Below are 27,932 nucleotides of genomic sequence, written 5' to 3' on the forward strand. Positions count from 1 at the left end.
CTTAAGCGCGCGCACGTAACAAATGGACAGCGCCGGCGGGGGTGGGGAGATGCCTAAATGTGTACGCATGCGTAGTGCGAGGCACGCAAGCGCAGTACGGTCCCCCGGGCGGCGGCGGCGGCGGCGGCTCTTCGGGGTGCTCGGCTCCCTCCCATCTAGGCCGGCCCCGGCCCGTTTAGCCCCCAGGAACTCACTATTTGGGGCCGCGGACTTTCTCGTCGTGCCCCACAAAAGTAAAGCTTGGGGACCTGGGGGGAGCCGGAAGTACCGCCTCGCGATCCCCAAATACTGTCGGAAACGGAAGTGGCCATCGGAGGCAGGTTGGGGGGAGGCCGGAAGTGACGGTACAGTGGGGAAGTCGGGGGCGGAGCTGCGGGGTTGTGGGGTGTGTGTGTGTTTGGTGTGTGTAGGGGGGTGTGTTTGGTCTGTGTTGGTTGCGTCGCTCTGCTAGAGCACCGAGGGTAGGTGGAAGAGGGAGGCAGTCAGCTAGCAGAGCTGGCCCACCGTGAGTGTCCGTCATTTCGGGTCTGTGGCGACTTAGGCGGGTTCGATGGGCGTGGCGTGGCGTGGCGCGCGTGCGCGAAACCACTTTCTCCGCATAGTCTGGCGCGACCCTCGGTCTCTCGTTGTCCCAGGGTTTGCCTACTTCTCGGGCCCTTGTCTTATCGGGACCAGTGATGACACTGGTCTTGTGTTTCCTTCCTTCTCTGCTTCCTAGCCCGACTGGCCCTCCCTTATTGTGATTGGCATCGTGGAGGCCCTCCCACCTGCCGTCCTCCAGATCCCTGTGCCGTCGATCTCTTGGCCTTTGTGTTTCTCTCCCTGTGCCCCGGAATCTGAAGGGGAATGGGGGAGGGTGTGAGTGTGTGTGCCTGTGTGAGAGAAACTCTTTAGGTATTGGGGCGGAGTCTCGGGCCGGGGAGGCTTCCGGGTATATAAAAATCTGCTCTGGGCGACAGCGGACCTCCCTCATAACATTCTTCCTTAGAGAGCTGTCGGCCATGGAGCCCAATGATAGTACCAGTACCACTATGGAGGAACCTGACAGCCTGGAGGTACTGGTGAAGACCCTGGACTCTCAGACCCGGACCTTTATTGTGGGGGCCCAGGTGAGACCCCAGTACTTCTGGGAGACACCCATTAACTCTTCCTCTTATAGGTTCCTTATTCTGAGAGAAGAGCCTAATTTTCTGGTTTTCACATTTTCTTTCATTGATTCCTTTGTTCATATTGTAGCCAGAACATTTTCTGATGTTTCCTCTTTGGTTTTTGTTGGGGAAGGCAGATTTTCTTTTGCCTTACTCCACCTGGATAAAACTCAGTGCAGAGAGAAAGAAGGAAGGAGGAATCTGTATTCCAACATCATAGATGAATCCCAGCCCAAAGGGAGAGACACGGCTCCTGCCTTTGGGAAAGGAAAGAGAACACACAGACCTAAAATACAAATGTGTCTTAAAAACAAAAACTGGTGACGTCTGTACTGTGTATTTAAAGGATAGAAATCAGATCTTGTAATGCTCATAATGCAGGTAGAGCTCTAATAGACAAAATTTTGAGGTGGTTAATTTATAGTTTTAAACACGGTGTTACATGTATTTAAGGAGATCATGTAGGCTTGTGTGATTAGATGTACGTAAACAGCTTGGTACTCTTTAAGAGTCAGTTGTCTAGTTAGGAAAAATGTTTTTCTGGCTTGCCCCTTTTTCTTTCTTCTTGCTTGAGTCTGCCTTCCTTAATCTGATTTTCTACTCCATCTTCTTTGTCACTGCTTTTAGCTTTGAGATTACAGTGTTGGTATCGTTCTGTGTTTGGGGAGGGGTCACCGGTATCTTTAGACACACACATTACTTTGGGAGCCAGGCAGAGAAGGAGAGAAGAGAATGTCAGTTGACTTTTCTGTTTTTCAACCCTGTAGTTTTGTCCTAGGTTTATAACCTGAAGTTCCTCATGTTTATTGTATGTATATTGACAGGTGTTGCCTTAGTTCAGGGCTTTGCACAATAATTAACTTCACAGTTAAGACAGGCAGGTAGTGATTTTATGATGGGATGGTTTTTACCCCTCACAAGTCGGTTGTCCCTCTGTTGTCCTTCCTTTTTCTTCCATTCCCAGATTCCTATTTATGTCCCGTCTTCTTTACAGATGAATGTAAAGGAGTTTAAGGAGCACATTGCTGCTTCTGTCAGCATCCCCTCTGAGAAACAGCGGCTTATCTATCAGGGGCGAGTTCTGCAGGATGATAAGAAGCTCCAGGAATACAGTAAGGGGGTGGGGGAGGCAGTTCAGAGCTGCCGCTGCTGTTCAGAGGGATGAGCCGAGGCCGTGGGTTTACCTGATCATACAATGTTTCGGTGTAAATCTTTTTTTCTGCAGATGTTGGGGGAAAGGTTATCCACCTTGTGGAACGGGCTCCTCCTCAGACTCAGCTCCCTTCTGGAGCGTCTTCTGGAACAGGGTCTGCCTCAGCCACCCATGGTGGGGGACCCCCACCTGGTACTCGGGGGCCTGGGGCCTCTGTTCATGACCGGAATGCCAACAGCTATGTCATGGTTGGAACCTTCAATCTTCCTGTAAGCTTGTGTTTCACATGGGATGGTTTTTCTGGGAGTAGTTTTGGTTGTGGTAGCAGTCAAGAGCTTATAAGACAGGCGTCTCAGTCTTTAGATTGGGTTTGGAGGGCCCTGTGGTCTGATGATGGCCTCAGTCTTTGAAGAGATAGGGGGTGGGGCTCCAGAGAATCAGTTGGAAGTGCGGGGGCCTTAGTATTTGACTTCTCCCAGAACAACTTCCCTTACCCTTTCCCCAGAGTGACGGCTCTGCTGTGGATGTTCACATCAACATGGAACAGGCCCCGATTCAGGTATCACGAGGCCTGGGAGGGTCAGGGAAGGGGATCTGGGAGAAGGAGGCCATGAAGTGGGGGCGGATCTGGCTGAGGAGATGGCTGGGACCTGGTTTAATAGGTGGTGGAGCTTGTGGCTTATCTCAGACCTGTCCTGATCTTCTTTCTCCTGTTGTAGAGTGAGCCCCGAGTACGGCTGGTGATGGCTCAGCACATGATCAGGGATATACAAACCTTACTATCCCGGATGGAGGTGAGTGGGCAGGGCTGGCTAGGGTCTGTCTGTCTCACTGCATCCTCCCTACCCCTTTTCTCTCAGCCTAGGGGTGGGGGCATGACTGGCCACATCCACTGGATTCTCCTCTCCTAATCTAATCTCTTTGCAGTCTTCATTCTTTTGGGAAGAAAAAGTATCTTTGTGAGGCTGTTTCATCCCTGCCAATTCTCTAAGTCCCGGGTATCTGGGCAGTTTGTTGCAGACTTGTTAGATGATTCTCATGGCATGTTTTTTCAGTTAAATACGGATTCCATGCTTTTCTATTCCTCGCTTATCATATTTTATACTGGGATGGCCTAATTTTATTAGTTTGCTTTTGCAACCGGTGGCCTTTCCTTCTTTTCTCTTGGAGGTTAGGAAACCCCAGGCCATACTTTTTTTTTAGTAATTTGTTTGCAAGCATCATAGGTATTCATCACACACCTAACTTGCGTAAGTCTTAGGGAGTTGCTAGGGAGTCAGGTGTAGATGCAGAGCCCTGCCTTCAGGGAGCCGAGTTAGCGCATTCTCCACTCAGTCTGCTTTGACCTGAGTAATTTTCTGCTGCTGTCTCATCTTGCCTTTGGTGTCCTGACTCTTCCCCACCTTCAGTGCCGAGGGGGACCCCAAGCCCAGCAGAGTCAGGCGCCCCCACAGACGCCAGCTGTGGCCTCGGAGCCAGTAGCCTTGAGCTCTCCAACATCAGAACCGGTCGAAAGTGAAGTGCCTCCTCGGGAGCCCATGGAGGCAGAAGAGGTGGAGGAGCGCGCCCCTGCCCAGAGCCCAGAGCTCTCCCCTTCCGGCCCAGCCCCAGCAGGCCCAGCACCTGCCCCAGACACAAACGCACCCAAGTGAGAGATGGAGGGAACTTTTTGGGGTAGGAGTGGGTTGGGGATTCTAAGTGAAGTATGAGGACCAGGGAAGGTCTGATGGGAGAGGAAGGATTGCTTAGGGGTTATACCTGTAGAGTTAGTGTTGAGGGGCAGGGAGGGGCTCCAGTGTAGGTAAATGGGGTTAGGCCTGGCCGCTGAGCCAGAAGCACTGGTCTCCCTGGGGCAAGGAAATCCAAGTGGTGCTTCCTGAGTCCACACAGGCCCCGTCTGTTTCTTAGGGTTAGTGTTTTGCCATTGTAGGTACAGGATTGTATGGTGGGGAGGGTGGAAGCAGTTTATTTTCCTCTTCTCATCTTCCCCTGGGTGAGGTTAAAGAACGGAAGCTCTGCTAGTTCAGGAAGGGATTGGGCCAGGGGTCTGGGAGGCCAGGAAGAGGTAGGGCAGATATGGTGAGGTTGGGAATCTGAGGGAAGCCTTGGCTCACTGCCCCTTGGGGTTGCCCACAGCCATCCTTCCCCTGCGGAGTATGTCGAGGTGCTTCAGGAGCTACAGCGGCTTGAGAGCCGCCTCCAGCCTTTCCTGCAGCGCTACTATGAGGTTCTGGGCGCCGCCGCCACTACAGACTACAATAACAATGTGAGCCCGCCCACCCCCTTGCCCAGTACTCCCCAGTGGGGCAGGGAGAAATGCAGATCACCCCTTCCCCCCGCAGAAAGCACTGCCTTCGACAGAATAGCTGCCCTTTAGATTTGGAAGGAAGTGATCTTTTCCTCCGTGACAGAGAAGGAGGATCTTTTTCTCCCTGACATCTTTATCATGGCCACTGTCACTGTGCTCGCACCTCTTGATCCCCTCAGTGAGTTATTTAGGAAGTTTATAAAGTAAGGGAGATTAGCAGGTGGTAGCTGATTCATTGTAGGGCTTATTTTATCAGGAAGCTGTTAACGTGTATAAAACAGAATTTACTTGCAAAGATGTGGTCTACACAGAAGCTTCTAAGCGCGTACTTGAAGACGTAGAGGACGTGAGAACGTGATAATTTCAAGAAGGTGCTGTTTTTGTTAGCAAGGTGGATTCTAGCCTAATGTTTTCCACCTTTCTGTGTTTGGCCCCGGGGAGTACAGCAAGAGGGCCGTGAAGAGGACCAGCGCTTGATCAACTTGGTGGGGGAGAGCCTGCGGCTGCTGGGCAACACCTTTGTGGCGTTGTCTGACCTGCGTTGCAATCTGGCGTGTGCGCCGCCGCGTCACCTGCATGTGGTCCGGCCCATGTCTCACTACACCACCCCCATGGTGCTCCAGCAGGCGGCCATCCCCATCCAGGTGGGTCAGGGGAGTCTGGCCTGAGGGAGAATGGAGGGCTGTCAGTGGAACGATCCAGCATAGCTATTGGGCTCAAAAGAGGTTAGAAGGGGAGCAGACTTTGAAAACGTGGTGACGCACGATGAAGGAGCCTTTAGAAGTACAGTGTGTCGTGGGGTGCTCTGGGTTAGGCTCTGGTGTTTTTCTCACTTCTGCCCCATCCATCTCTATCGTCCAGATCAACGTGGGGACCACTGTGACCATGACGGGGAATGGGACCCGGCCCCCCCCGACTCCCAATGCAGAGGCACCTCCCCCTGGTCCTGGGCAGGCCTCGTCCTTGGCCCCCTCTTCTACCACCGTCGAGTCTTTGGCTGAGGGGGCTCCACCGCTAGGACCGGCTCCCCCACCGACCGCCAGCCACCCAAGGGTCATCCGGATTTCCCACCAGAGTGTGGAACCCGTGGTTATGATGCACATGAACATTCAAGGTGAGTTAGGAACAGTCGCTGGCAGAGAAGAGCAGCGCGATGTGGGAGGTGGGGTTGGCGCTGAGGTGTGAGGGCGCCAGGGTGGGGAAGGGGAGGCCAGGGCTGATGGCGGTGGCAGGGGGATCGAGCAGAAGCTCTTCTGGTTGGTGTGGGCGGGGAGGGACAGGAAGAACTACTTGTCCTCAGAGAGCTGTTTGCATGGTGAAGGGAGTGTCTTCTCCTTGGCTAGATGGAGTGAAAGGCAGGCTTTGTGGTCGGGGGAGTGGAAGCCTGAAGCGCGCCGATCTCAGGAGGATACAGTCAGGCCTTGGCCCCGCCTGTCTCAGGGCCACTCTCTCTGTCTCCTTGCCCAGATTCTGGCACACAGCCCGGTGGAGTTCCGAGTGCTCCCACTGGCCCCCTAGGACCCCCTGGTCATGGCCAGACCCTGGGTAAGAGTGAGGGCATCAGAGCAGGCTGAGCTCTGGGTAGAGAAGGGGTAGGGCCAAGTGGGTGGGTTGAAGGGGGTCCAGGTTCAAGGTTACATCAGACCCACCCCCCAGGCTCCACCCACATCCAGCTGCCCTCCCTGCCCCCTGAGTTCATGCACGCCGTCGCCCACCAGATCACACATCAGGCCATGGTGGCAGCTGTTGCCTCCGCGGCCGCAGGTAATGACCTGAAAGGGGAAGCCTGGGAGGTGGGGCCTGGACCACGGTGGTGGGCATCATCCACTGGCAGGCCGGGGCCCGGCCCTCAGCCCTCTTCAGTCTCTCCCCTCTGCCACCCACAGGACAGCAGGTGCCAGGCTTCCCGACAGCTCCCACCCGGGTGGTGATTGCCCGGCCCACCCCTCCACAGGCTCGGCCTTCCCATCCTGGGGGGCCCCCAGTCTCGGGGGCTCTGGTGAGTAGGGGTGGGGGAGTTCCACTGGGGATGAGTGTGGGGAGAAAATTCTATGGTGGGGCATGGAGAGGCCAAGACTGAAAGCCTGCCTTTCTCCTCTCCCCTCAGCCGGGCGCTGGTCTGGGTACCAACGCCTCTTTAGCCCAGATGGTGAGTGGCCTCGTGGGGCAGCTTCTTATGCAGCCTGTTCTTGTGGGTGAGTACTTGTTCTTCCCCACTTCAAACTGAAGAGGTTTCCCTGGCTCTGAAGGCTGATGCTCCCTTCCCGGTCTCCTCACTGGCACTTCCCAGTTCTCTCCATATTCCTTTGTTCTTGCTTTCCTACTGGGAAGACCAGAGTGGAGATGCTGTGGGGTCTTGATTTTCTTGAGATTTCAACTCTCCTCTTTTGGCTCCTATAGCTCAGGGGACCCCAGGAATGGCTCCACCTCCAGCCCCTGCCACTGCGTCAGCCAGTGCCGGCACCACCAACACAGCTACCACAGCTGGCCCTGCCCCCGGGGGGCCTGCCCAGCCTCCACCTCCTCAACCCTCCGCCTCTGATCTTCAGTTCTCTCAGCTCCTGGGGAACCTGCTGGGGCCTGCAGGGCCAGGGGCTGGAGGGCCTGGCATGGCTTCCCCCACCATTACTGTGGCGATGCCTGGTGTCCCTGCCTTTCTCCAGGGCATGACTGACTTCTTGCAGGTGAGTGGCTGGCTTGCTCCTCACTTCACCCTTCCTATTCCTGGGCCCAGCCAGGCACTGGAGTCTTGTTGCCATTATATTGCCACTTGGAAGGAAACTTGGGAATTTATTGATTCTGAACCCTCCATTTTGGAGATGAGGAAAACAGGGCTTGGAGAGAGAAGCATAGTAATTTGGGTCACTGCCTTCTGACTAACCCCATCAGAGGGAGAGAGGCAGCTGCTCAACCTGACTCGACTCTGGACAAGCTACAGTGTGTATTCTGCTTTAAGGTGCAAAGACTGGAATAGAGCTCCACGTCTTCCAGACCCCTGTTGATTTGTGCCTTCCTGATGCCCTTTTATGCCCTTGTCCCCATTCTCACTTTGTCTTCTGTTCTTCCTTCCTTCTCTGTGGGGCAGGCGACACAAACAGCTGCTCCGCCACCTCCGCCACCTCCGCCCCCACCCCCACCTCCGGCCCCAGAACAGCAGACGGCGCCTCCACCAGGGTCCCCCTCTGGTGGCGCAGGGAGTCCTGGAGGCCTGGGTCCTGAGAGCCTGCCGCTCGAGTTTTTCACCTCGGTGGTGCAGGGTGTGCTGAGTTCCCTGCTGGGCTCCCTGGGGGCTCGGGCTGGCAGCAGTGAAAGTATCGCTGCTTTCATACAACGCCTCAGTGGATCCAGCAACATCTTTGAGCCTGGGGCTGATGGGGCTCTCGGTGAGCAAATGGGGGTGCCTTGGCCTTCTCTAGGGAGGGGCAACCAGGGGACGGTAGATGGCCTTTGTTAGGGGTATTGTCACGGTGGAGTGAGGCTGATGGGCTGGTGGGCAGGCCAGGTGGTAAAGGCCACTGCTTCCTTCTGCCCCTGTCCCTAGGATTTTTTGGGGCACTGCTCTCTCTTCTGTGCCAGAACTTCTCCATGGTGGATGTGGTGATGCTTCTCCACGGGCATTTCCAGCCACTGCAGCGGCTCCAGCCCCAGCTGCGATCTTTCTTCCACCAGCACTATCTGGGTGGCCAGGAACCCACACCTGGTAACATCCGGGTAAATGAAGACCTTGGGCCCAGAACTCTTCTCACCTTCAGTTCCTTATTCCTAACTTTGTTCGTTGCCTAAAGCTGTGTCTGCCCCAGCTCAAGCCCTGGGCTTGGTTGGGGAGGAGGGGGAAGTGTCTTGAGGGGTGTGGGACTTGGTTCTAAACTTGTGCTGTTCTCTTCCCCCCACACCGCCCTCCAGACGGCAACCCACACATTGATCACGGGGCTAGAAGAATACGTGCGGGAGAGTTTTGTGAGTAACCCTTCCCCATCCCCTCCTCTCCTGGCTCTGGTCAGGATAGCCCACGGCTCCCAGTCTCTCAGGGCTTCTGATTTGGGGGTCTTGTGTGTGTTTTGTCTCTCAGTCTTTGGTGCAAGTTCAGCCAGGTGTGGACATCATCCGGACAAACCTGGAATTTCTCCAAGAGCAGTTTAATAGCATTGCTGCTCACGTGATGCACTGCACAGGTCAGGGGCTCGCTGGGCCCAGGTGAATGGGGCGTGTTGGATGTGCAGGGCTGCTGGGTGCCAGCATTCCGTCCTTATTTCTCACCCACAGACAGTGGATTTGGGGCCCGTTTGCTAGAGCTGTGTAACCAGGGCCTGTTTGAATGCCTGGCCCTGAACCTGCACTGCTTGGGGGGGCAGCAGATGGAGCTTGCTGCTGTCATCAATGGCCGAATTGTAAGCATCACCCAGCCCCAGATTCCCAGCCTTTTGTTTCCTCAGGTTTCTGTTTTCTTTGGTATCCTGCAGTTTTCTTTTCTTTTTTCTTTTTCTCAAAACTGCCATCCTTTACTGTTTGGTACCTTTCGAAAGCTGTTTGAGGGTTTTGTGTTCCAAGTCTGCTTTCTGCCCCCCAGCGTCGCATGTCTCGTGGAGTGAATCCGTCCTTGGTGAGCTGGCTCACCACTATGATGGGACTGAGGCTTCAGGTGGTGCTGGAGCACATGCCTGTAGGCCCTGATGCCATTCTCAGATATGTTCGCAGGGTTGGTGATCCCCCTCAGGTAAGGGACCTGATGGGCTATGGGGTCAGGGGACTCGAAGGAACTGCAGAGATCTGAGAGGGCCTTTTGTGGTGGTCTCCTTCTCTGTCCTTTTGCACAGACGCTTCCTGAGGAGCCAATGGAAATTCAGGGATCAGAGAGAACTCCCCCTGAGCCTCAGGTACCAGGGAGAGGTCGAGGAGCCAGATAATGTGGAGTGGAGGGCTGGGGCCGGAAGGGCTGGAGGCTGAGAATTCTGAAGCCTGGGTCTTCCCACTGTCTGACTGCCAGCGGGAGAATGCTTCTCCAGCCCCTGGGACAACAGCAGAAGAGGCCATGTCCCGAGGTCCGCCTCCTGCTCCTGAGGGAGGCTCCCGAGACGAGCAGGATGGAGCTTCAGCCGAGACAGAACCTTGGGCAGCTGCAGTCCCCCCAGTGAGTGTCAGGAGGTGGTCCAGTGGGCTAAGTAAGGCAGCTGAAAGTTGTGGGAATGACTATTTTTTTATCTTTTCCTCCCCAGGAATGGGTTCCTATTATCCAGCAGGACATTCACAGCCAGCGGAAGGTGAAACCGCAGCCCCCACTGAGCGATGCCTACCTCAGTGGTATGCCTGCCAAGAGACGTAAGGTTGGTTTGCCTCTTCCCTGAGGATCGCTCTTTATCTGAATTCCCCTGTTGTGCTTAGAGTCAAACTAATTAGAGCTGGAAAGAATTCTTCCTAGTTTAGTCCCCTGATTTAATTGATGAGGAAAACTTTCTGGCTCAGACTTGCTCACGGTTGTTGCCCCACACTTTTATATTAGTCTGTTTGTCAGCAGTCCTTGTCATCCCTCAGCTGCCCAATCCCCATGTGACCAGGGCCCATCGTCGTTAAGGTGGGCTTCCTCTTGTGGACTAGCTAGCTGTGAATACTGGGTGGCTTGACCCGTCCTGCCCCTCTTGTTTTGAAGACCAAGTCCAGCACATTCAATGGTGTTTTTGGCCAGAGCCAAACACAATTAGGAAGGCATTTCTGCTGTCAAAATGACACATGGACTGTTTCCCTTCTCTCCGCTAGCATGGAGACTCAGTGGTTGACTCATGGAAAGGGTGAGCTGGGTGGTGACATTGGATCTGATGTTGATCCTCTTTTCCCTTTCAACCCCATCCCCCAGACGATGCAGGGTGAGGGCCCCCAGCTGCTTCTCTCAGAGGCCGTGAGCCGGGCAGCTAAGGCAGCCGGAGCTCGGCCCCTGACAAGCCCCGAGAGCCTGAGCCGGGACCTGGAGGCACCAGAGGTTCAGGAGAGCTACAGGCAGCAGGTGCCCCCACCTTGAAGCAGCATAGGGATGGTCTAGTGGGAGGGATTGGGCTAGGGTCCCTTTTCCCTGGATCCCTTCAGAGATGAACTGGTCAGTCTGGGGCTACTACTTGGTTTTAAAATGTTTTCCCCTAGGGGCATCTGGGAAGGCTCAGTGATGCCATATTGGGCTACTGAACAGTACATGGCTGGTGGGGAAATGTTAGCTCCTGAGGGATGACTTGTGTGTGCTTGCTGGGATCCTAGGGGCTGGGCCAGTACCACTCCAACCTGCTTTGCTCTCTCTCTCTAGCTCCGGGCTGATATACAAAAGCGACTGCAGGAAGACCCTAACTACAGCCCCCAGCGCTTCCCTAATGCCCACAGGGCTTTTGCTGAGGATCCCTAGCTCTTTGCTCCATGGCCCTCCATCATCAGGGGACCATTTCTCCCCTCTTCCTTCACAGTATTTAAGAAATAAAGTCAGATTTTCCTGGCTCTTTCTTTTGGTCTCTAAATTGTCTTCGTTAAGTAGTCTAAGCCCCTTAATCTTCTATGAAGTTGGTTTTATAAATTAATTCCCAGGAACCCACCTATACTAGACAGCTTTTAACGTTTCACCACGAGCAGATGTGCAGTATGATCTTTTACTGTTCGTGCAGCACAAGTGTACAAGCCTGCTTGTTTTGAGGTCAGCCATTTTCAAGGAAAACTGTAAATGAGACGAAAGAAACCTACATGGTGTAAAGAAACCTATATCCTAGTACATGCTAGGATAGGGCTCTCAAACCATTTAATTGCCAAGCAGCTGCAGACCTGTAGTCTTGACTAGCATGCAGTGGTACCAGCATAACTCAACCAAGTTTGACTATGGTAGAACTGTTCTACCCAGTTCAAGGAGCCCAACCAAGTTCAAGCTCTGTGCTTGAACACATGTGACAGCTATAAAGGCACTTCCTTTCTTTGTAGACACGACCAAAGGGACATGTGGCTGCAAATTCTCTGCTGTCCCTTCCCCTTTTTAGCTAGTTTGTGCTGGGCAAATAGAACGTGGCAGAAACCTAAGGCCAGGTTGTAAGCTTTGCAGCTTCTGCCCAGACCTCTTGGAACACTGACTCAGGGAGGGACATTAAAAGGCCTTATGACTCAGGATATCTTGCCAGAGAAGCCATGCAGAGACAGTGGTTGACAACCCAATGGAGTTCTGCCTTCCAGATGTCCCACCATGGCCCCAGACATGTGAGCAAAAGCCCTATAGGACCAAGGAGCTCTCAGGTGCTGACTGACTGGTTACCAACCAACCTCACTCACTGGCACAAGATTTGCCCAAGGGAGCCCAGCTCCAGTTCCTGGCCCACAGAACTTTAAAGATACAACAAAAGTTTGTTCTGAGGTAGTTCTGTTACATCACTGAGGTAAATGGGAAACGGTTCCCTGACTGAAACCACTCTACAGATCACGTGGCACTGAACCATGACACAGGAGATTGCAAACAACTGACCCATCCCCAAAATCATTTTGGAAATATTTTTTTAATCCTTTTATTATTCTTTTTTAACAAACGGCCCCAGGGATAGGGGACCAGGGGAGGGGGGAGGAGGGGAAGTGAGGCCCCAGCCCCACAACCCCTCCCCACCCACCCCTTTCCCCCTTATATATTTATAATCTATATACAAGCCCCGGGGGGGGGGGCAAAGGGCACTCCCTCAGCGGGGTGGGGGCAATCCAGGCTCCTTGTCCCCTCGGGGCCCAGGCTCCTCTGCCCTTCGGGATGGCCCTTCTCGAGAAGGTGCCCCCGTCCGCTCCCAAGGCTTCGGCGTCCAGCACAGGGCATCTGGTGGGGAGGCCTGGGGGACAGGTACATGTGGAAGAGTTAAGTCAAACAGGGAGGTCAGGGATGAAAGGACAGGAACTCAGGTGGTGACTTTTAAATTAAGACTTGAGACCACAGGGGTTTCTCCTTCACCTGTTGGTAGAGGTCGATGCGCTGGGTGCGGAAGACTCCACTGTAGGTGGAAGGTGGGGCCTTGAGACGGGAGTTGAGGCCAGAGAAAGACCTGAAGGAGGAATGGCATTTGAGGCAACCTTAAGACCTCCCCCTGGTCCCCAAAGAAAGTAAGTCCTTGGGGATGGATAGGCAGTCTGCATCCCCATTCCCTTCTCTTGCCTTCCAGCTGGAGGAGTACGTGATGACCCAGGTCCCCCAAGGTTGCTGTTCAGTTTTCGATAATCATGGAACGGCTTTAGTTCTACTGGGTGCAGCTGAAGGACAAAAAATTCATGAGCATCCTGCCTCTCAACGCTTTTATCTCGAGATGCTAAATCCTTACCCCTAACTCTTGGGGTTCCCTAGCACTTCAGTTCCTGTACCTTACCTCTGCTCGCCCCAAGCTAGGGCCGAAGGGCCTGGCAGGTGAAGGCAGCACCCGAGTAGCAGGAGCAGGTGGGGGCCGCACAGTCAGGCTGGGGGGCTGCAGAGCAGGGCCCACAGGTAACAGAGAAAGGGGGGGTGGGGCAGGAGGCGGCGCTGGTGGCAGGGAGCCGAAGTTCACCACAGGCAGCTGAGAGTCCACCATGGGTAGAAGCACCTGTAACGAGAAACATGGGAGTGTGTGTTGGGGCAGGGAGGAATGTCAGAAAACCATGCAGAGAGTCCGAACAGGTAACAAAAAAAGCTGGAAGTTGGAGGAGAACAGAACAAAAGGGAACTGGGAAGATAAAAGGTACCTGCTGGGCAGGGGCCCCTGAGGGGAGGAAGCCACTTTGGCCACCAGGTTGCAGAGGAGGAGAATAAAAGTCTGAAGGGGATGGCAGATCCTGTCGCACCTGTTGGGGAACAGGGAGGAATAAGTCAACTCCCCCAAAAGCATTCTTCACCCCACCCCTAACTCCCTAAGCCCAGCACACCCCCACCTCTTCTTACCTGAAGCAAGGGTGGGTCTGGCAAAGGGCTAGGGCAGAAAGCTGGAGAGTAGAGGAAGGAAGGTGGAGGGTAGAGAACTCCTCCAGCTGGCAACTTCCCCAGCTCTGCTGCTTGCAGTGGGGAGAAATCCAGAAACTGGCCCTTGACAGCTACCCCAGAGAGCAGTGCCGAGGGTGGGGCTGGGCCTGGGGGGAGGTACAGGGGCTGTGATCTGAAAAGAAATTGGGGCAAGGTGGAGGAAAGGCATCAGGAAGCCAAAGTCATTTACTCCTTTAGTCTGAGCAGTACTGTTAAGTTCACTAGCCGCCAGGTACCCTAGAAATGTATTCCCCTTCCTTCTTCCCCTGAAACACAGTTCCATTTCCTTCTGAGATCCACAGAGATCTAGTCTTACCTGTAAGGGTGCAATGAGGGTGTCCCAGGGCGGAAACCTCCATTGTTGGGATGTAGCTGAGAGTCTATGGCTCCCCCTGAAACCTGCAGGAGAGCAAGTATGGAATAGCTCCAGTTTTCCTGGTCAAGAAAAGCTCACTCACCCCACCCACTACAGCAAAAGCAGGGAGAAAAATGAAATGACAAAAAAAAAAAGTGTTAAAAACTACAAATTGGAAAGGTTTGATATTACGAGACTACAGAAAGGGGCAGAAAGGGGTCTTGGGATAGGAAGTAGGACCTACCTGAGAACTGGGAGGCCCAGGGCTGCCATAGAAGACCTCAGGGTACAAGCGTTGGCCTGAGGAGCTGGTCTCTGGGCCACAGTGCCCAGAACCCAGGTTCTTGGATTGTGGCTCAGCTGAGGCAGAAGCACAGGGGAGCAGCTCCCAGTCTCGGGCTATGGGAATGGCCTGGGAAGGACAAGCCTTGTCAAGGGGGCTATCTGGGCAACCTGGATGCCCAAGTCACTCCCAGACGCCTTCTCCAGAAGTCTAAGGTCTTTCCCCAAAACCTCACTCTCCCACTTACCTCAGTGACTGATACCGTTAGCTCCTTCTCTGCTTTTAAACTGTCTCCCACCACTAGGCACAAGTCCGAGTCCTGTGATCATGAGGCAGGAGAGATTGTCCCATGATTCAGACATGTGTCCTCCACATCCCACTTCTAGTCCACCCAACCCAAGACACCCAGATCTAGCCTACACAGACCTTGTCACTGGTACCAAACTGGACTGGAGGACCAGGTCGATGGGATGGCCGGAGGGAGCCAGGCTCTGGGCCTCGGTCTGTACGCTGCAATCGTTCTGTGCCAATGGGCCCAGGGGGCAGAGGCTGCTCCCGGGGCAGCTCCTGGGTAGGGCAACACAGTGAAGTAGGATTGCGGAAAGGAAAAGGAAGCCCCAATCAGCACACACAGGCAGAGGAAAGGGGAGGCAAAGGTAAGGCCAAAGTCAAAGTCCCAGAAACATTCTTCTGATCCTTTCTTGGTCGTTTACCTTTCTGTCCCCATCGTGGGGGGCAGGTGGCCGTCTCCTAGGAGGTTCAGAGGGTTCAGAGCCAGGTGGACCCTCACCAGGAACAGCATTCAGGGGGGAGGGGCCTCCAGACCGCTTGGGGGGCCCCTCTGCTGCCCCCTTGAGTCCTCCATCAGGGGAACTTCGCTGGCTGCAGGGACCTGATGACACCTGAGAATCCCCACTCAGGTCCACCCCACTGTCAGACTGACTCATCTGAGAGGAGTGGAGAAGGAGTTAGGTCAGAGTAGAAACCACCCCAATACCTGACTCTGGTACACACATAGACAAACTACACAAAGTAGGCAGCTACGTGATGCAACAGCCCCATACTCATCCCAGCATAGGTGGGGAAGTATGACCAGTGTTCAATAAAATCCCAGCTCAGACACTCCTTCCCACCCTCACTTACCTCTGTGCCAGCCACATCCTCAAAAGGACTCAGGGGTTCCATCCAAGGCTCCATGGAGCCAGGCTGGTAACTCTTCCGGCTAGTGGCTGGGAGGAGCACCAACACAACAGGAGTGAGAGAAAATGGCTCTGCGGCGCGCCTCGCTCTCTAAGCCCTCTAACACAGTCCTTTCCTTCTGCTCAGCTTAACTCACCAGTATGTATACGATTCCAGAGGTGAGGGGTCAGGGCCTCTGTTCCTGCATCTCTGGACTCTCCCTGAGGGCCTGGGCCCTCGGGTTTGGGGCCCAAGAATCCAGAGCTATGAGAAGGTGGCAAAGATTCCTAAAGGTGAGAGACCAGAAGCAAAACATGAATGAGGTGGGAACTGGGGAATGTAAGCACCTGAGACAGAGTGCCCCAGTTGTGGGGAAAAAGGGAGACGTGGGAGATAAACAGCGACTAACGCTGAGAATTTGGGGTAAAAACACAATGACAGAAATAGGAAAAAGAGTGAAGAAAACGTAAGTGAAAACCTTTGAAAGTGAGAGCAGTGAAACATCACCTCAAGCCCCATCCCTCACCTCCTGCAGCAGCTCCGGTTTTCTGGGAGGCCGCTCTCGCCGTTTGGGGGGGAAGGGATTAACCCCGGCAGAGTCCCGGGGAGTCCCGCCCACCCCCCTGACCATCGGCCCTGGCTCCTCCAAGTGGGGGTCTGGGGAAAAGGGGAAATCCGTCAGCATGTCTTGCTCTATCACTGAACCGAGTTTTTCCCTCTGTACTCCACCTCCCAACCCTTCCACCCTCAGTGCAGACACCCAGCATCAGGGCTCCCAGGCCAGATTCCTCCCCCTTCAGCACCTGGCCTTCTCTGGGGATGGAGACATTTGCACCCTCAGCCCCTCCAGCTTACCCGAATTGACGTCATTGTTGTTGGCCCTCTGAGGGTCATACCGGGTTGGGGGCCGAGGGGAAGGGCCTTGGGGGGTTTGGGGAGGCCCAGGCTTGGGCCTTGGGTGGCCCCCTGGTGCAGCTGCACTTCCTTGGCGGCTGCTGAGCTGGGCCAGAGCCTGTTGGATGCCAGCAGGGTTGCTGTGGATAACCTGGTCCAGGCGGAAGACAGCAGAACTGCTGGGGGGTGGGGGAGGCAGAGGGAGCCCTGGGGAACGCTCCTCTGGAGGACGGCTGAAGAAAACAGAGCATCTGTTCCAGTATGCACAGAATTGTTATATCTTCCCTACAAGTCCAATCTCTTCTATCTCTCCACCTTCAACCAACCAGTCCTCTGCGCTAAAATCCAGGTGTTTCTGAGCACTTTCCCCCACCCCCCCACACCGTGCGGCTTATGGGATTCTCGGCTCCCCAGCCAGGGATCGAACCCAGGCTCCAGCAGTGAAAGCACCGAGTCCTAACCACTGGACAGCCAGGGAATTCCCCATTTCTGAGCACTTCCAAGGAATTCTACTTGTAACGATCAAGGAGAAAGCAAGGAATATGGGTGTTCCCAACGCTGTCAACTGCTTTCCAGCTAGTTTACCTAGACATGGATAACCTAGTGTGCCTAAAAGCTTACCCTGCGCCCTCAGATCTCACACTCCAGTCCACAGCACCCAACCACACCTTTCCCCCAGGTTTTCTCCCCTCCCCCAACTTTTTAACCCTAAGAATAAACTTAGTCACCTGTCTGTACCCACCTTCGGTTCTTGGGAGAGGGCCAGCTCCTCTTGTCCCCTCGCCCTGGGCCGGTCCTCCCTCCAGGACCCCCGCCACCTCCACTGCTACCGCCACCACTGCCAGACTTGCTGCTTGGGCCTGGGCGCCGGTTCTGCCTTTCCATGCCTGGCCGCTGACTCGAGAAGCTCCGCTTGCTCAAATCCTTGGCTCTCTGGCTCAGCTCTCCACGGGACACGGCTGAAATGCCTGGTCCAGCTCCACCCCCACTGCCTCCGGGAGTCCCCACAGCTTTGGGGGTTAGCAGTGCTGCTGGCGGAGCCTCCTTGTCACCCCGGCGCTCACTGGCAAAGTCACTGCTCTCTGAGGCAGTCTCCCATTCCTCATTGGCTTGGTCTGAGTTCTGGTTTGACAGATCGGGAGACTTAGCAGCTGCCCGGCGAGGTGGCGGGGGCACTGCTACCGTTGTGAGGGCCTCCTCCGGTCCAGGAGTGGAGACTGGAAGGGCAAGGGAAGAGGTCTTGCCCTCAGCCCCCCTGGCAGCGTTCTCCCGTTCCTGTTTCAGTCTCCGGAAACGAGGCGGTTTGTCCTGCTGCTGAGCCCTCCCATGTCGCCTCCTTCTGGGCCGCTCTCCGTCTTCCACACCCATGCCTATGTTGCTGCCTCCACTGCTGCCTCCTCGGGCCATGGGGGACAGGGGCCCTGGGATCAGCTTCTCTTTCAAAGGTTCCTTACTTGGAGGCAAAGGACCTGTTGGAGGCTTCTTTGGAGCCAGAGACTTGGTTGGGGGGCTCCAGCCTGGGCAAATGGGGGGAGGGGGCCGCCCTCCCCCTCGACCCCGGCGTGATGGCACCCCTCTGGGAGTGAAGACTCGTCCACCTCGGGCAGTGGAAAAGCGGGCTGGGGCTGGTGAAGGGGGTGCTCCTGATGGTGGGGGAGCAAGAGGGACCTGCGTAAGTACTCCTTCCTTGGGTGTCGGGGCCTCCTTGTCTGAGGGGGCCAGATCACTCTCATGGGTCTCGCTGCCTGTCTCTGAACCCCGCTGCCGGCGCCGCTTGGGGATTTCTTCATACTCTGAACCCTCACTCCGTGTCTCGCTGGCAGTGCGGCCTCGGGGAGCAGGAGGATGGTTTGGTCCCCCTGCCCCACCTCCACGCCCATCATCTCCTCGGAATTCCCGGTAACTACGGAACTCTCGGCTTCGGGCTCCCCGCCCCCGTCCCCCATAGGTGCCCCGAAAACCCCTCCCTCTGGCAAAATACTCCCCTCGGCCCCGACCCCGGCAAGCGGTAGGACCCACTCTCTCATAGGAATAGTCCCTCCGAAGCCTTGGGGCAGGGGAAAGAGTCCCACTGGGTGGGGTCTCCTTGGGGCCACCTATCTTCCCCTTTGCCGTCTTCAACGGGTCTGGCTTTGGAAGCTTGGGGGTTTCATCCCCCTGTTCGAGGGGCTTGGGGGGCAGATCTTCGACTTTTGCAGGCAGGGGGGGTTTCTTGATAGGCCCAGCGCGGCGGGGAGGGGCCCCTGGCTCCTCTGGAGGGATTCCACGACGACTGCTGCCTGGACGAGGGCCCCAGCGGGTCTCAGTGCGGCTCTCTCTGCGAGGTGGCGGGGGACCTTGGCCTCCAATTCCACGGGCAGGCTTTCGACCTGCTTCTGGCCCGGTCAGCTGTGGAGTCTCCTCCTTGGAGGTTTCCTTTTTGGGTGGTGGAGCTTGTATCTTGGCTGCCTCATCATTGCCTGGGGGCCAGGGGAGTGGACGGGGCCCTGGGGGAGCTGGCTCCTCCAGAGGGAAGCGAGGGATTGGGGGCCCAGGGGCTCCATTCTCAGGAAAGCCCGGATAACTGGCCAGATAGGGTGGTGGGGGAGGTACTGGAGGGGTCTCGCTCCTGAAGAGGGAGACAGAAAAGAATGGAAATTAAGTATCTTAAGACGAGGAAACCCAACTAGATGGGGAAAGAGAACACTTTATTATAACCCAGACACTCCTTTCACGTTAACCCTATCACTTCACTGATAACCCAAAGTACCTTTTCTCCTAGCCTAGATATTTTCACTGGAAACCCACCCATTTCTCTACTCAGACTCACCTCATCCCCTTCTCATCCTCGTCAGCAGCCTGGCGCAGTGGTGAGGTAAGTGGGCGGGGGTCAGCAGGTGTGGTGGTGAAGACATCTCCTACCCAGGCCAACTTTGGATCCACTGGTGGGGTGCCGCGATCCCGCAAGAGTGGGGGTGCGTGGCGCTCAAATGGCTCTGAGCTTGAGCCTCCACTGTCTGAGCGCTCCCGGGGAACCAGGCCTGAGGAAACAAAATAGTATGAGAAAGACCCCCCTTTTTTATGTTACAAACCCTCCAGCCCAAAAAGCATCTCCCCAGTTAATCCTCCATGTCAGCCCAGTCAATGTCGGCACCTCCATCTCCGGGGCCTTGCCCACGCTCCTGAAACACAGTTACCCACTAAGCTTCCCTAGAGATGAATCCAATTAATCCCCTCACCCAGGTAAATCCCAGTTAAAGAAGGACCACTGTTTCATTTCTGCAACAAAGAGGTATCTCAGCAGTGCTAGGCTCCCCTCTTAATTGGTGGCCCTTCATCCCCGTAGCAAGATGCTGATACCCACTTCCCAGGACTAAGGGGTCCACCATCCCCTCCCTCTTCTATGGCCCCTTACCAGAGGGATGCACACCAGGAGGATAGAAATCCAGAGGGGGCCGGCCCTGAAGGAGCCGGGGGTCCACATAAGGAGGAATCATCATCCAGCGGGGATCAAAGTTCATAGGGGGCATGGGTGGGGGCCGGCCCAGAGCACCTGGGTATAGGGCCTTGGGGGGTGGTGGAGGAGCCTGTGGAGCTGGCACAGCCCCCATGGTCACAGGCTGTGGTGGTGATGGGGGCACTGGGGCAGGTGGGGCGGAGCCCTGTTGATGCTGCTGCCACTGCTGCTGTTGCTGCTTCAAGAGCTGCTCCTGGGGAAAGACAAAAGGGGATGAGAGAGGCATCAAAGGCCCCAAACAAAAAAAACGAACAAAACAAAAACCAAAAACCGGCAAGTGCGACAAACACCTCGACTAGATGGAAACTAGGGGGACACAAAGGAAAGAGAAATGGTAGAGAGTCCCAGAAAGTAACTCATGGATAGGATAAATCCAAGAAAAGTAGCCTTTAAGAGGGGAAGTAACTTAGTTTCACCTGCTGCTGCCGCTGGAAACGAGGAGGCAATGATTTCTGATACTTGGGGTAGCCCAAGCCTTGGCTGGGGGGCTGCCGGGTAGGACCAACACCATCACCCTTGGGCTCCACCTTTGGGGCTGGGGGCGTGGCAGGAGAAGGAACCTCTTCTGGTGGTTCAGGACCCTCTTTTGAGGGTAGTTGGGGTTCCACTGCATGAAAGAAAAGATACTCATCAAAGTGGTTTAGTCCCCTGACAGATATTCCATGAACACCCCCATAATTTCAGCTCTCACCTCTAGCTCCCCCACTAACGGTTCCATGAACACCCCCATAATTTCAGCTCTCACCTCTAGCTCCCCCACTAAAGGTTCCATGAACACCCTCATAATTTCAGCTCTCACCTCTAGTCCCCCACTAAAGATTAAGACCATCCCATTTAAAACCCATGAAAACACTTCATGGTCTCCCAAAAGCCAATGGTGGTGGCATTAACTTCCCATGAGACCATCAAAAGTAACAGACACTTTCTTCAGCCTTGCTCCACTCTAGGCCTACGGGAAGTGGTTTCAGGTCACTACTTATTCAGGAATTCAAGTAACAAAACCTTTCCCCCTAGGATGTCCATACAAGTGAAAAGACCCTTCTCGATCCTACCACCGATGGTCCAATAAACCAAAACAACTGCCTTCTATTTCCTTTACTCACATCCTTACCACCTGCACCCTCAACCCCAAGCAGATAAGAGATCTGGCACCTGGTAGTACCCATCACCATCTCCATACCTGGGCTGGCTTCGAAGCTGCCACTGCTGGTGCTACTGGTGCTGCCACCACCACTCACCACGGTGGGAGCTGGAGCCACACCTGGAGTGGGGGTGGACTGGGCAGGAGGGGCCTGTGCCGGCTCTTCTGGTTCTTTTTCAGGTGTCGGGACTGGTGCCGGTGGAGGAGCTGGAGGTGCGGGGAGTTCTTTGGGGGCCGCAGGTGGTGGAGCGGGGGCAGGAGGGGCAGCAGGTGGTACAGCAGGTTCCGATTTGAGCCGCTTGTCAGGTGCCCCAAACTTCTCATCGAGTCGCTTGAGTTTCTCGGCACAGGCTGCCCTGCGTTCCTCCTGCATGCGCCGTTCCTCCTCCTCTCGCCGTCGCCGGGCTCGCTCCACAGCCAGGGAGATTTCAGATGAAGACTGCTTTCGCCGCTGCCGCCAAGCCTCATCCTCATCTTCGGGTGCTGGGGGCTTGCAGGGAGGGCCCCCGCGATCCTGTCAGTGGGCAGACCCAGCAGGGCCAGAGGTATCAGTCATTATGTTTCTTATGATCGCTTTCACAGACTGATCAACTGTCTCTACCTGCAGGTGCAAAGACCAGGCCTAGGGGCTGATGGCCTCTCAGGGTAGGGACAAACTCATGATCCTAGTCTTGTTTCCTCTCTTTCAGAGACCCAAACATCCAGGTCTCCTTGTTTTTCCTAACTGGCATCCCAGTTTCTCTTTTCACCCAGACTCGCCTAACACCGACGATTTTCCAAACCTTTCCAGAGATGCTCCACAGCTCTACATTTCCTGCAGCCCATTTTCGGTCCTCCCTCCAGCTTCCTCTTATTACTACTGCTTCAATTACTCAGCTGAAACTAATCTCCCACAACTGACCCTCTCAACCCCTCATTGTAGACACTCACTGGGTAGTCCCCAGGGGGGCCCCAGTTCCCGGTGGGGCCCCGGTGAGGTGGGGGTGGGGGAGGCTTTGGGGCAGGAGGCCCCGGCTCTGTCTCTGGAGGCCGAGAGGTCTCTGCCCAGGCCGTCTTGGGAGGGGGTGGTTCGCTGCCGGGGGAGTTGCCCTTTTTGCCATCTGCTTCAGGGGGCCGTTCCTCACCAGCAGCTGACTGGGACTCCTTGCTGTGAGTAGACCAACAGTGGAATTACAATCAGCTGCAACCGAACTCCTTTAAGAGTATATTACCATGAGAGAAACAGAGCCCCCTCCTCTCCCCAGAGGGCCCGAACTCACTGGCCCTCAGCTCCCTCCTCATCGGAGTCTCGCCCGTCTTCCTCATCGCTGAACTTGAGCTTCTCAGTGTAGTCGACCTCCTCGTGGGCCCCTGAGGAGAACAGTGAAGAGTGGTAACCCAAGCATTCTGCTCTCCAATCTCATATTTTCTGGAACACAGGAACTGTGATAGGATGTACTACTAATGCCAACTGCCCTCCTCCCACTGACATCCAGATCCCCACCATGACTCTCATTCTCACTCCTCTTAGTTCTCTACCAGGACTTGGCTTTCTTCCACGTATCTCCCCTACCTTTCAGTGTCTGCTTTTCTCCCATACAACCCGTTTTTTAAGATTTTTTTTTTTTGACGTGGACCATTTTTAAAGTCTTTATTGAATTTGTTACAGTATTGCTTCTGTTTTGTTTTGGTTTTTGGCCGTGAGGCATGTGGGATCTTAGCTCCCCGACCAGGGATCGAACCTGCACCCCCTGCACTGGAAGGTGAAGTCTTAGTCACTGGACTACCAGAGAAGTCCTGTATAACCCGTTTTTTCCTCATCAGATTTTGCTTTTTAAAACTAAAATACTTGGGAATTCCCTGGCGGTCCAGTGGTCAGGACTCCACACTTTCACTGCCAAGGGCCTGGGTTCAATCCCTGGTAGGGGAATTAAGATCTCATAACTTGTGTAGTGCAGCCAAAAACCAAACGAAACCAAAAACCAAAACAAACAAAAAAACCCCAAACCAAAACCAAACCAAAACAAAAATACCTGGTCCTTAGTATCCACTCACCTGCCCAACCATCATCATTCTCCTGGTCCAACTGATCAAACTCTTTGAGATTATCTTCTTTAAGAATGGAAGGCCGACCCACAGGTTCTACGAGGCGCATTGGTGGCCCTGAACCTCGGGGGCCTGCCACACGGGGGAAACGGCTATGTATGAAAAAGCAAAGGGGAGAAGAGGTTAAAAGACAGCATGTTGTATAATCACATACGAGACTGAGCCTCCTGGCTAGAAAACCATCTCCTCCCCAGTAGGCTTCCCCTGTCCCCAACCACAAACCCAGACCTAGATTACTCACCCGGGCCCATCAGGAGTGGGGTATCGGTAAGGCCCCTGGGGTCCATAGGGCGGAGGGAACGGGAGATATGGGGGATACATCTGCAAAAGGGCCCAATAGTAGCTGCTCAGAGGGACAGTCAAATAGCCTACCAGCTCCCTAAACCTATTATCCTCCCACCCTCACTATATGTCACAGGCCCCTGCTTTCCATGTGTCCCCTCCAAAAACTAAGCCCTAATTCCTAACTCTCTAACTTCCAGCACAACCAATCCAAAACAAGATACCCAAACTCACGAAAGGCGGCATCATTCCGCGGTAGGGAGGGAACTGGGGTGGGCCTGCAGGCTGCAGCCCACCCCGGGGATCATGGCCGTGATGAAGTTTGGAGTCCGGGCCCTCCAGCTCATCAGGGCCACGCCCACCTCCGTCCCTCCAAGTTGTAGAATCTGTATTTTGGAAAAGGCAGAGAGAACATAGCTGAAAATGATGGGGAGAAAGATGAATAAGCTAGCACCTAACTCTGAGATGGAATAAGATAATGTCCTGGCCAAAAGGTAACCACTCATTCACTCACTAATGGCGGCCACTCACTTTGGGGGCGGAGGCTTGGTCCGGGCCCAGACGACTGTTCGGCAGACTCCCTTTCCTTGGCAGCCTTGTCCTGGTCGCCAGCCGCCTGCAGGGTCGGAAATTCCTCTCGAGAGAATCGTGACAGTAGGCTTGATGCCCTTCCACCTGTTGGTGTTGAGGTGCAAAAGTAGGAGACACAAGTACATTTACTGAGGACGCACCATGAGAGTGGAAGGGTCTGATAGGTAGCAGATCCAGTTCTGCCTCCAAACTCACCCCCTACGTACTACATGTTCATTCCCCAAGAAAAAAGGTCAGTTTTGGGACATCCTCCTCACGTTCAGTTAATTCTGAGACAAACTTGCTCATGTGTGTCCCATGAAACTTGAATATGGGATCCAAAATTTAGCCAAAGAGGAATGAGGAGGTACAGTGGAGGTACAGTGCAGGACTCCTGCCTACTATGGTGCGCAAAGAGACCTCCCCAAATAGCCCTGCACTCACCATCTCCATGTGCTCCATGGGTGACACTGGCTTGTGCCCAGGACTTTACCCCGCTTGGAACCGAAGGAGCGTTCTGGGGAAGCAGAGATAATAAATGGTGACGTGGATGAGAAGCTTCAAGCCATTCTTGCCCCTGCCCCTTAAATAACATCCAGTTCTTCAGATACCTCGGGGGCTGCTGGGGGTCGTTTCGGTTGGTTGGAGGCAGGCGTCTGTGAAGCCGGCAGTGGCTGCGATTCCGGCGGCTGAGCGGTTGAGGCATCGGAACTGAGGGGATGGTAGGATGAGAAGGTTAGAGTCTGAGATGGCTCCAGCTCCACTGCTTCTCCAACTGGTGGAGGACAGGAACTGAACCCAGGTCTACTCCCTACTTTTAAAAAGTATTAGGGCAAAATACCATAAGCTCGTCACCCTGCATAGGCTGTCCTTTGTTCTTCAAGCTTTCTTTACATCTGACAGAAAGCTAAAGGTACCATTCATCAGTCATCTAACAGGAGTCCTACAATAGGCAGGACAGGGCCTTCCCTGTTTGTCTCTGACTCTCATGTGGCCAGGCTAGACCAAGCCCCCATTCATCCTGAAGTTCAAAGTTAAAATATTCATAACTCTAAGTCCCCCAGGTCTCTGTCTACCTCTTGGGGTCGGACTGCTCCTGTTTGCTTGCCCATCCTGTTCCGTCTTTCGGCACTAGTGAGACGTTGGGGTCATTGCCTTTGTTCTCGGCTTTCAGGCTTGGAAGGTTGGCTGGGGGTGGCATACGCCGAGCAATGGCAACTTTCCCGAGACTCTGCAGGCCATGGCGAGGGGCAACTGGAGAAAAGGTGGAAAGAGAGTGAAAAATGCTTTATATAAGAGATCTGACAGCATCCTACCCTAGGTCCCATTTAGACATCCTCAATATCTTCTCTTAGAAACCAAACTTCTCCTAGAAACCTTCCCTCCCTTTGCCCTAGGCAACCTCTGAAATTCTATCAGGAAAGAAGGCTGAGATGCTTTACATTCAATACTTCTATGTGGGATGGTTGATCTTGAGCCTGCAGGGAGCAAGCTGGCCCCAGACTTCTCCAAGTCCACATTTCTCTGCCTCCAATTCTTACGTGTCCAAAGACGGGAAACCACAGACACGCCTTTGTAGGAGGGTACTGGTGTTCACCCAAAGCGCAACATCCCCATGGGACCCAAGATAAAATTAGAAAGTCTCTAGTGTTTCTCTAACCTTTGGATGTATGTACCATAGTTGTTTCCCTTCGAAGAGCTCTGAAATATGTGCCCCATTCATGCCCAGCCTCCTATAATTAGGAACATCATTGCAGGACCCTCACCAGCGGGTTTCTGGATCTCTAAGGACTTGCCCTTATATGTATCAAACAGGTTGAGCGAGGAATACTTTTTTCCATCCTTCCCCTTGGCAGTCGGCCCCGAGCGATCGGACATTGCGCTGGAAGCTCATTGAGTACGTTGGGTCCTGCAGGCACCTCCCCCAAAACGTGCCGGAGCCTGTGGGCCAGATACCAAGTGTTTCAGTCTCTGCTCCATTTAGAGACTCCACCAGAAGCTTAGACTCGTAGGCTCCCTTTTATTCTCATCAGGGGCCCAGATATGTGGCCCTCTAGTGTCTCTTCCTCCAGCCTATTCAAACACCCCAGTCGCTTTAAGCAACCATTATCTACTTAGCTCCCCACAGAGCCCAAATGCCATGTTCCCTCTTTCCCCTAGACATCTCTTGCTAAGGAAACCCAAATAAAAATCCAGTATCTTCCTAATACAAACACTCTTCCCTCTGTACCAGCCTATATAAAGCGTAGCAGCCTCTTCGTTATGCCCACAAGTGATAATCTCTCTCCACCAAAATCATTTCAGAGACCTACAATAAAAAAGGGCAAGTCCAAGCTCCAGAGAACACCAGAAAGACGCATACAGCTCCATCACGTAAGGAACAGAGCTTTAGATCCCCTACTTATTAGATACCAGCTTCCTGTGTGCCAGGTTCTATTCCCAGCCGCCTCACTCCCATCCGAGGAGGTTTGCAGGAAGGTATGCCAGAGTTTAAGGATTTTATGAGCTTGCTCAGCCAGACTGGGGGCTGGTGCAAGAGAACTCCTGAGGGAACAAATGGGGCTCTACATACTCCCAAGCTATAGAACCAAGTATTTGGGATAGCCTGTCTTTTCCTACACTTGCCCCCATCCCAGCTCCTGGAAAAATTTTTGTCTGCAGATGAAATACTGGTGGGCTCTGGTTTACCCTATGTAGATGTGAGAGAAACAAAGCATTATGGACCCACCTCAAGCATACCATGTAACCATGGGGCCGAGGCCGGAACCAACTTCATTTTCCTACCCCCAGTAAAAACACACATCGGCAGTCATTTCTTTCCCTAATACCCCTTGCTCCCCAAGCCGGCCAAACTCTCCAACATCGGTCAGTTCCTGGGTGACAAGGCATTCGTTTATAGAGAATGGTGTAAAGGAAAGAGATGGGAGTTGGTGAGACATCCAGACAGGACCAGGATGATAACCCAAATCAAGAACTTTAAGACAGGTTAGATAAGGATTGCTTTTAAGGTGTTTAAGGAGGCCAGTCTTTGAAAATAAATTTATGAAGGAAAAAGGGACAGAAAAATCGTGAAGAAACTAAAATAAAAGAGAATTAATACGAAAGCAGGTGGGAAATAATACACGTAAGCGGGAATGGTAGGAAAAGGATGTAGACCAAAGTAAGGGAGCAACGTCAAGAGACCCAGGAGAAAGGGCGGGGTTGGGATAGACAGGAGATAAGAAAGGAAACATGAAAAAAGCAGAAAAGAAATTGAGGAACGTAGAAAGCACAGATGCGGGATAAAAGCAGGGCTCCAGAGTGGGAGTGACTCGACGCGAAGTGGGGCGTCAAGAAGGGGGAACCTTAGCGCTGGATGATGGGAGGGGTCCACTGAAGGAAGGGAGACTCTTGGAGAAGAGGACAGTCAGGCGCGGCCCACCCTAGAGCGGCGGCAGGGAAGGGGACCACAAATACGGGTGAAAGGCCAGGAGCGCAACAGGGGGCGGGGGGGGTTACGGCCCAGGAGTGGGGGGTCGCCCCATGAAGCCATAAGGTGAGTGGGTAAGGGCAGGCCATAGACTCAGAGAAGGGCTGGAAGTGCGGGTCCCAGGGTGGGAGTATCGGAGGGGGAGGGGCAGGCAGGGCCCGGCAGCAGGAGGACAAAATGGCGGCGGCTAATGGCAGCTTCTCCTCCCCCCGGCCCGCCACCGCCGCTGCTGCCGCTGCCACCGCTGCTCCCGCGCCGGAAAAGGGCGTTAGCATTCGGCTCGCCCAGACTCACCTGGCCGGGTGCGCGGGAGTCCGGGACCGGGGCCTAGGGGCTCCCCGGGGTGGGATGGCGGTGGGGCGGGGGCGGATGGCGGCGGATGGCGCCGGGTTCGGCTCCTCCCGTCTCCCTCGCTCACTCCGCGGCTGGGCCCCGACTAACGGCCCATCCGGGCAACCGCCACCCCCGGGAGCGCCCCCCCCGCCGCCTCCCACCGCGCATAAACACGCCTCTTAATTTGCATAAAGGGCGGGGAGCTTTCTACCCTATCCCTCTTTACTTCCAGGGCTATCCTTATTAAAAAAAGCAGAGCGTG

General features: G+C 54.4%; 2 protein-coding genes and 1 non-coding gene across 15 annotated transcripts; 1 reads left to right on the forward strand and 2 right to left on the reverse strand.

The window, feature by feature from the left end:
- Nucleotides 1–79: 79 nt before the first annotated feature.
- On the forward strand, nucleotides 80–11,079 carry BAG6 (BAG cochaperone 6). 13 transcript variants are annotated; one of them, XM_070046734.1, is made up of 26 exons: nucleotides 80–344; nucleotides 989–1,109; nucleotides 2,143–2,260; nucleotides 2,374–2,570; nucleotides 2,807–2,860; nucleotides 3,021–3,095; nucleotides 3,711–3,949; nucleotides 4,438–4,567; nucleotides 5,056–5,253; nucleotides 5,471–5,723; nucleotides 6,077–6,154; nucleotides 6,266–6,373; nucleotides 6,496–6,608; nucleotides 6,717–6,804; nucleotides 7,010–7,293; nucleotides 7,695–7,992; nucleotides 8,151–8,320; nucleotides 8,513–8,566; nucleotides 8,679–8,781; nucleotides 8,873–8,997; nucleotides 9,177–9,323; nucleotides 9,424–9,483; nucleotides 9,594–9,737; nucleotides 9,823–9,930; nucleotides 10,458–10,604; nucleotides 10,896–11,079. In XM_070046734.1, exons 2-26 carry the CDS (start codon nucleotides 1,002–1,004, stop codon nucleotides 10,989–10,991), a joined length of 3,495 nt encoding a protein of 1,164 aa, XP_069902835.1. In that variant the 5' UTR covers nucleotides 80–344; nucleotides 989–1,001; the 3' UTR covers nucleotides 10,992–11,079. The 13 variants fall into 13 exon arrangements, with proteins under 13 accessions (XP_069902835.1, XP_069902838.1, XP_069902839.1 ...); XM_070046737.1 differs by having other exon boundaries at nucleotides 80–320; XM_070046738.1 differs by having other exon boundaries at nucleotides 80–320; nucleotides 993–1,109.
- A 1,016-nt stretch (nucleotides 11,080–12,095) lies between these two features.
- PRRC2A (proline rich coiled-coil 2A) lies at nucleotides 12,096–27,897 on the reverse strand. The gene is made up of 31 exons (XM_030850683.2): nucleotides 27,632–27,897; nucleotides 25,635–25,809; nucleotides 24,945–25,122; nucleotides 24,480–24,579; nucleotides 24,313–24,385; nucleotides 23,830–23,973; nucleotides 23,533–23,684; nucleotides 23,258–23,337; nucleotides 22,966–23,108; nucleotides 22,191–22,281; nucleotides 21,862–22,078; nucleotides 20,971–21,445; nucleotides 20,207–20,397; nucleotides 19,689–19,983; nucleotides 19,104–19,314; nucleotides 17,037–18,902; nucleotides 16,256–16,527; nucleotides 15,927–16,057; nucleotides 15,558–15,687; nucleotides 15,365–15,450; nucleotides 14,935–15,168; nucleotides 14,648–14,788; nucleotides 14,469–14,540; nucleotides 14,183–14,350; nucleotides 13,900–13,982; nucleotides 13,506–13,716; nucleotides 13,310–13,408; nucleotides 12,958–13,170; nucleotides 12,750–12,844; nucleotides 12,549–12,639; nucleotides 12,096–12,429 (listed from the first exon to the last, which is right to left on the reverse strand). The coding sequence occupies exons 2-31, from the start codon at nucleotides 25,744–25,746 to the stop codon at nucleotides 12,289–12,291; spliced, it is 6,495 nt and encodes a 2,164-aa protein (XP_030706543.1). The 5' UTR covers nucleotides 25,747–25,809; nucleotides 27,632–27,897; the 3' UTR covers nucleotides 12,096–12,288.
- On the reverse strand, nucleotides 25,322–25,452 carry LOC115849459 (small nucleolar RNA SNORA38). Its single transcript, XR_004038014.1, has one exon. It is a non-coding gene; the product is annotated as a small nucleolar RNA SNORA38 (small nucleolar RNA).
- Nucleotides 27,898–27,932: the final 35 nt, after the last annotated feature.

Source organism: Globicephala melas, chromosome 11 (genome assembly GCF_963455315.2).
Source record: "Globicephala melas chromosome 11, mGloMel1.2, whole genome shotgun sequence".
In the NCBI taxonomy this organism is placed as follows: Eukaryota; Metazoa; Chordata; class Mammalia; order Artiodactyla; family Delphinidae; genus Globicephala; species Globicephala melas.

Bases quoted from the DNA above. Each gene is read 5' to 3' on its own strand.
- PRRC2A (XM_030850683.2), bottom strand. From the start codon at position 25,746: ATGTCCGATCGCTCGGGGCCGACTGCCAAGGGGAAGGATGGAAAAAAG. The intron at 24,580-24,944 runs GTAGACAGAGAC...CCATCCCCTCAG, and splicing joins GAGCAGTCCGACCCCAAGAG to TTCCGATGCCTCAACCGCTC. The intron at 12,640-12,749 runs GCAAGAGAAGGG...TTCCTCCTTCAG, and splicing joins CGTACTCCTCCAGCTGGAAG to GTCTTTCTCTGGCCTCAACT.
- BAG6 (XM_070046734.1), top strand. From the start codon at position 1,002: ATGGAGCCCAATGATAGTACCAGTACCACTATGGAGGAACCTGACAGC. The intron at 6,609-6,716 runs GTGAGTAGGGGT...CTCTCCCCTCAG, and splicing joins CCCCAGTCTCGGGGGCTCTG to CCGGGCGCTGGTCTGGGTAC. The intron at 9,484-9,593 runs GTACCAGGGAGA...TCTGACTGCCAG, and splicing joins GAACTCCCCCTGAGCCTCAG to CGGGAGAATGCTTCTCCAGC.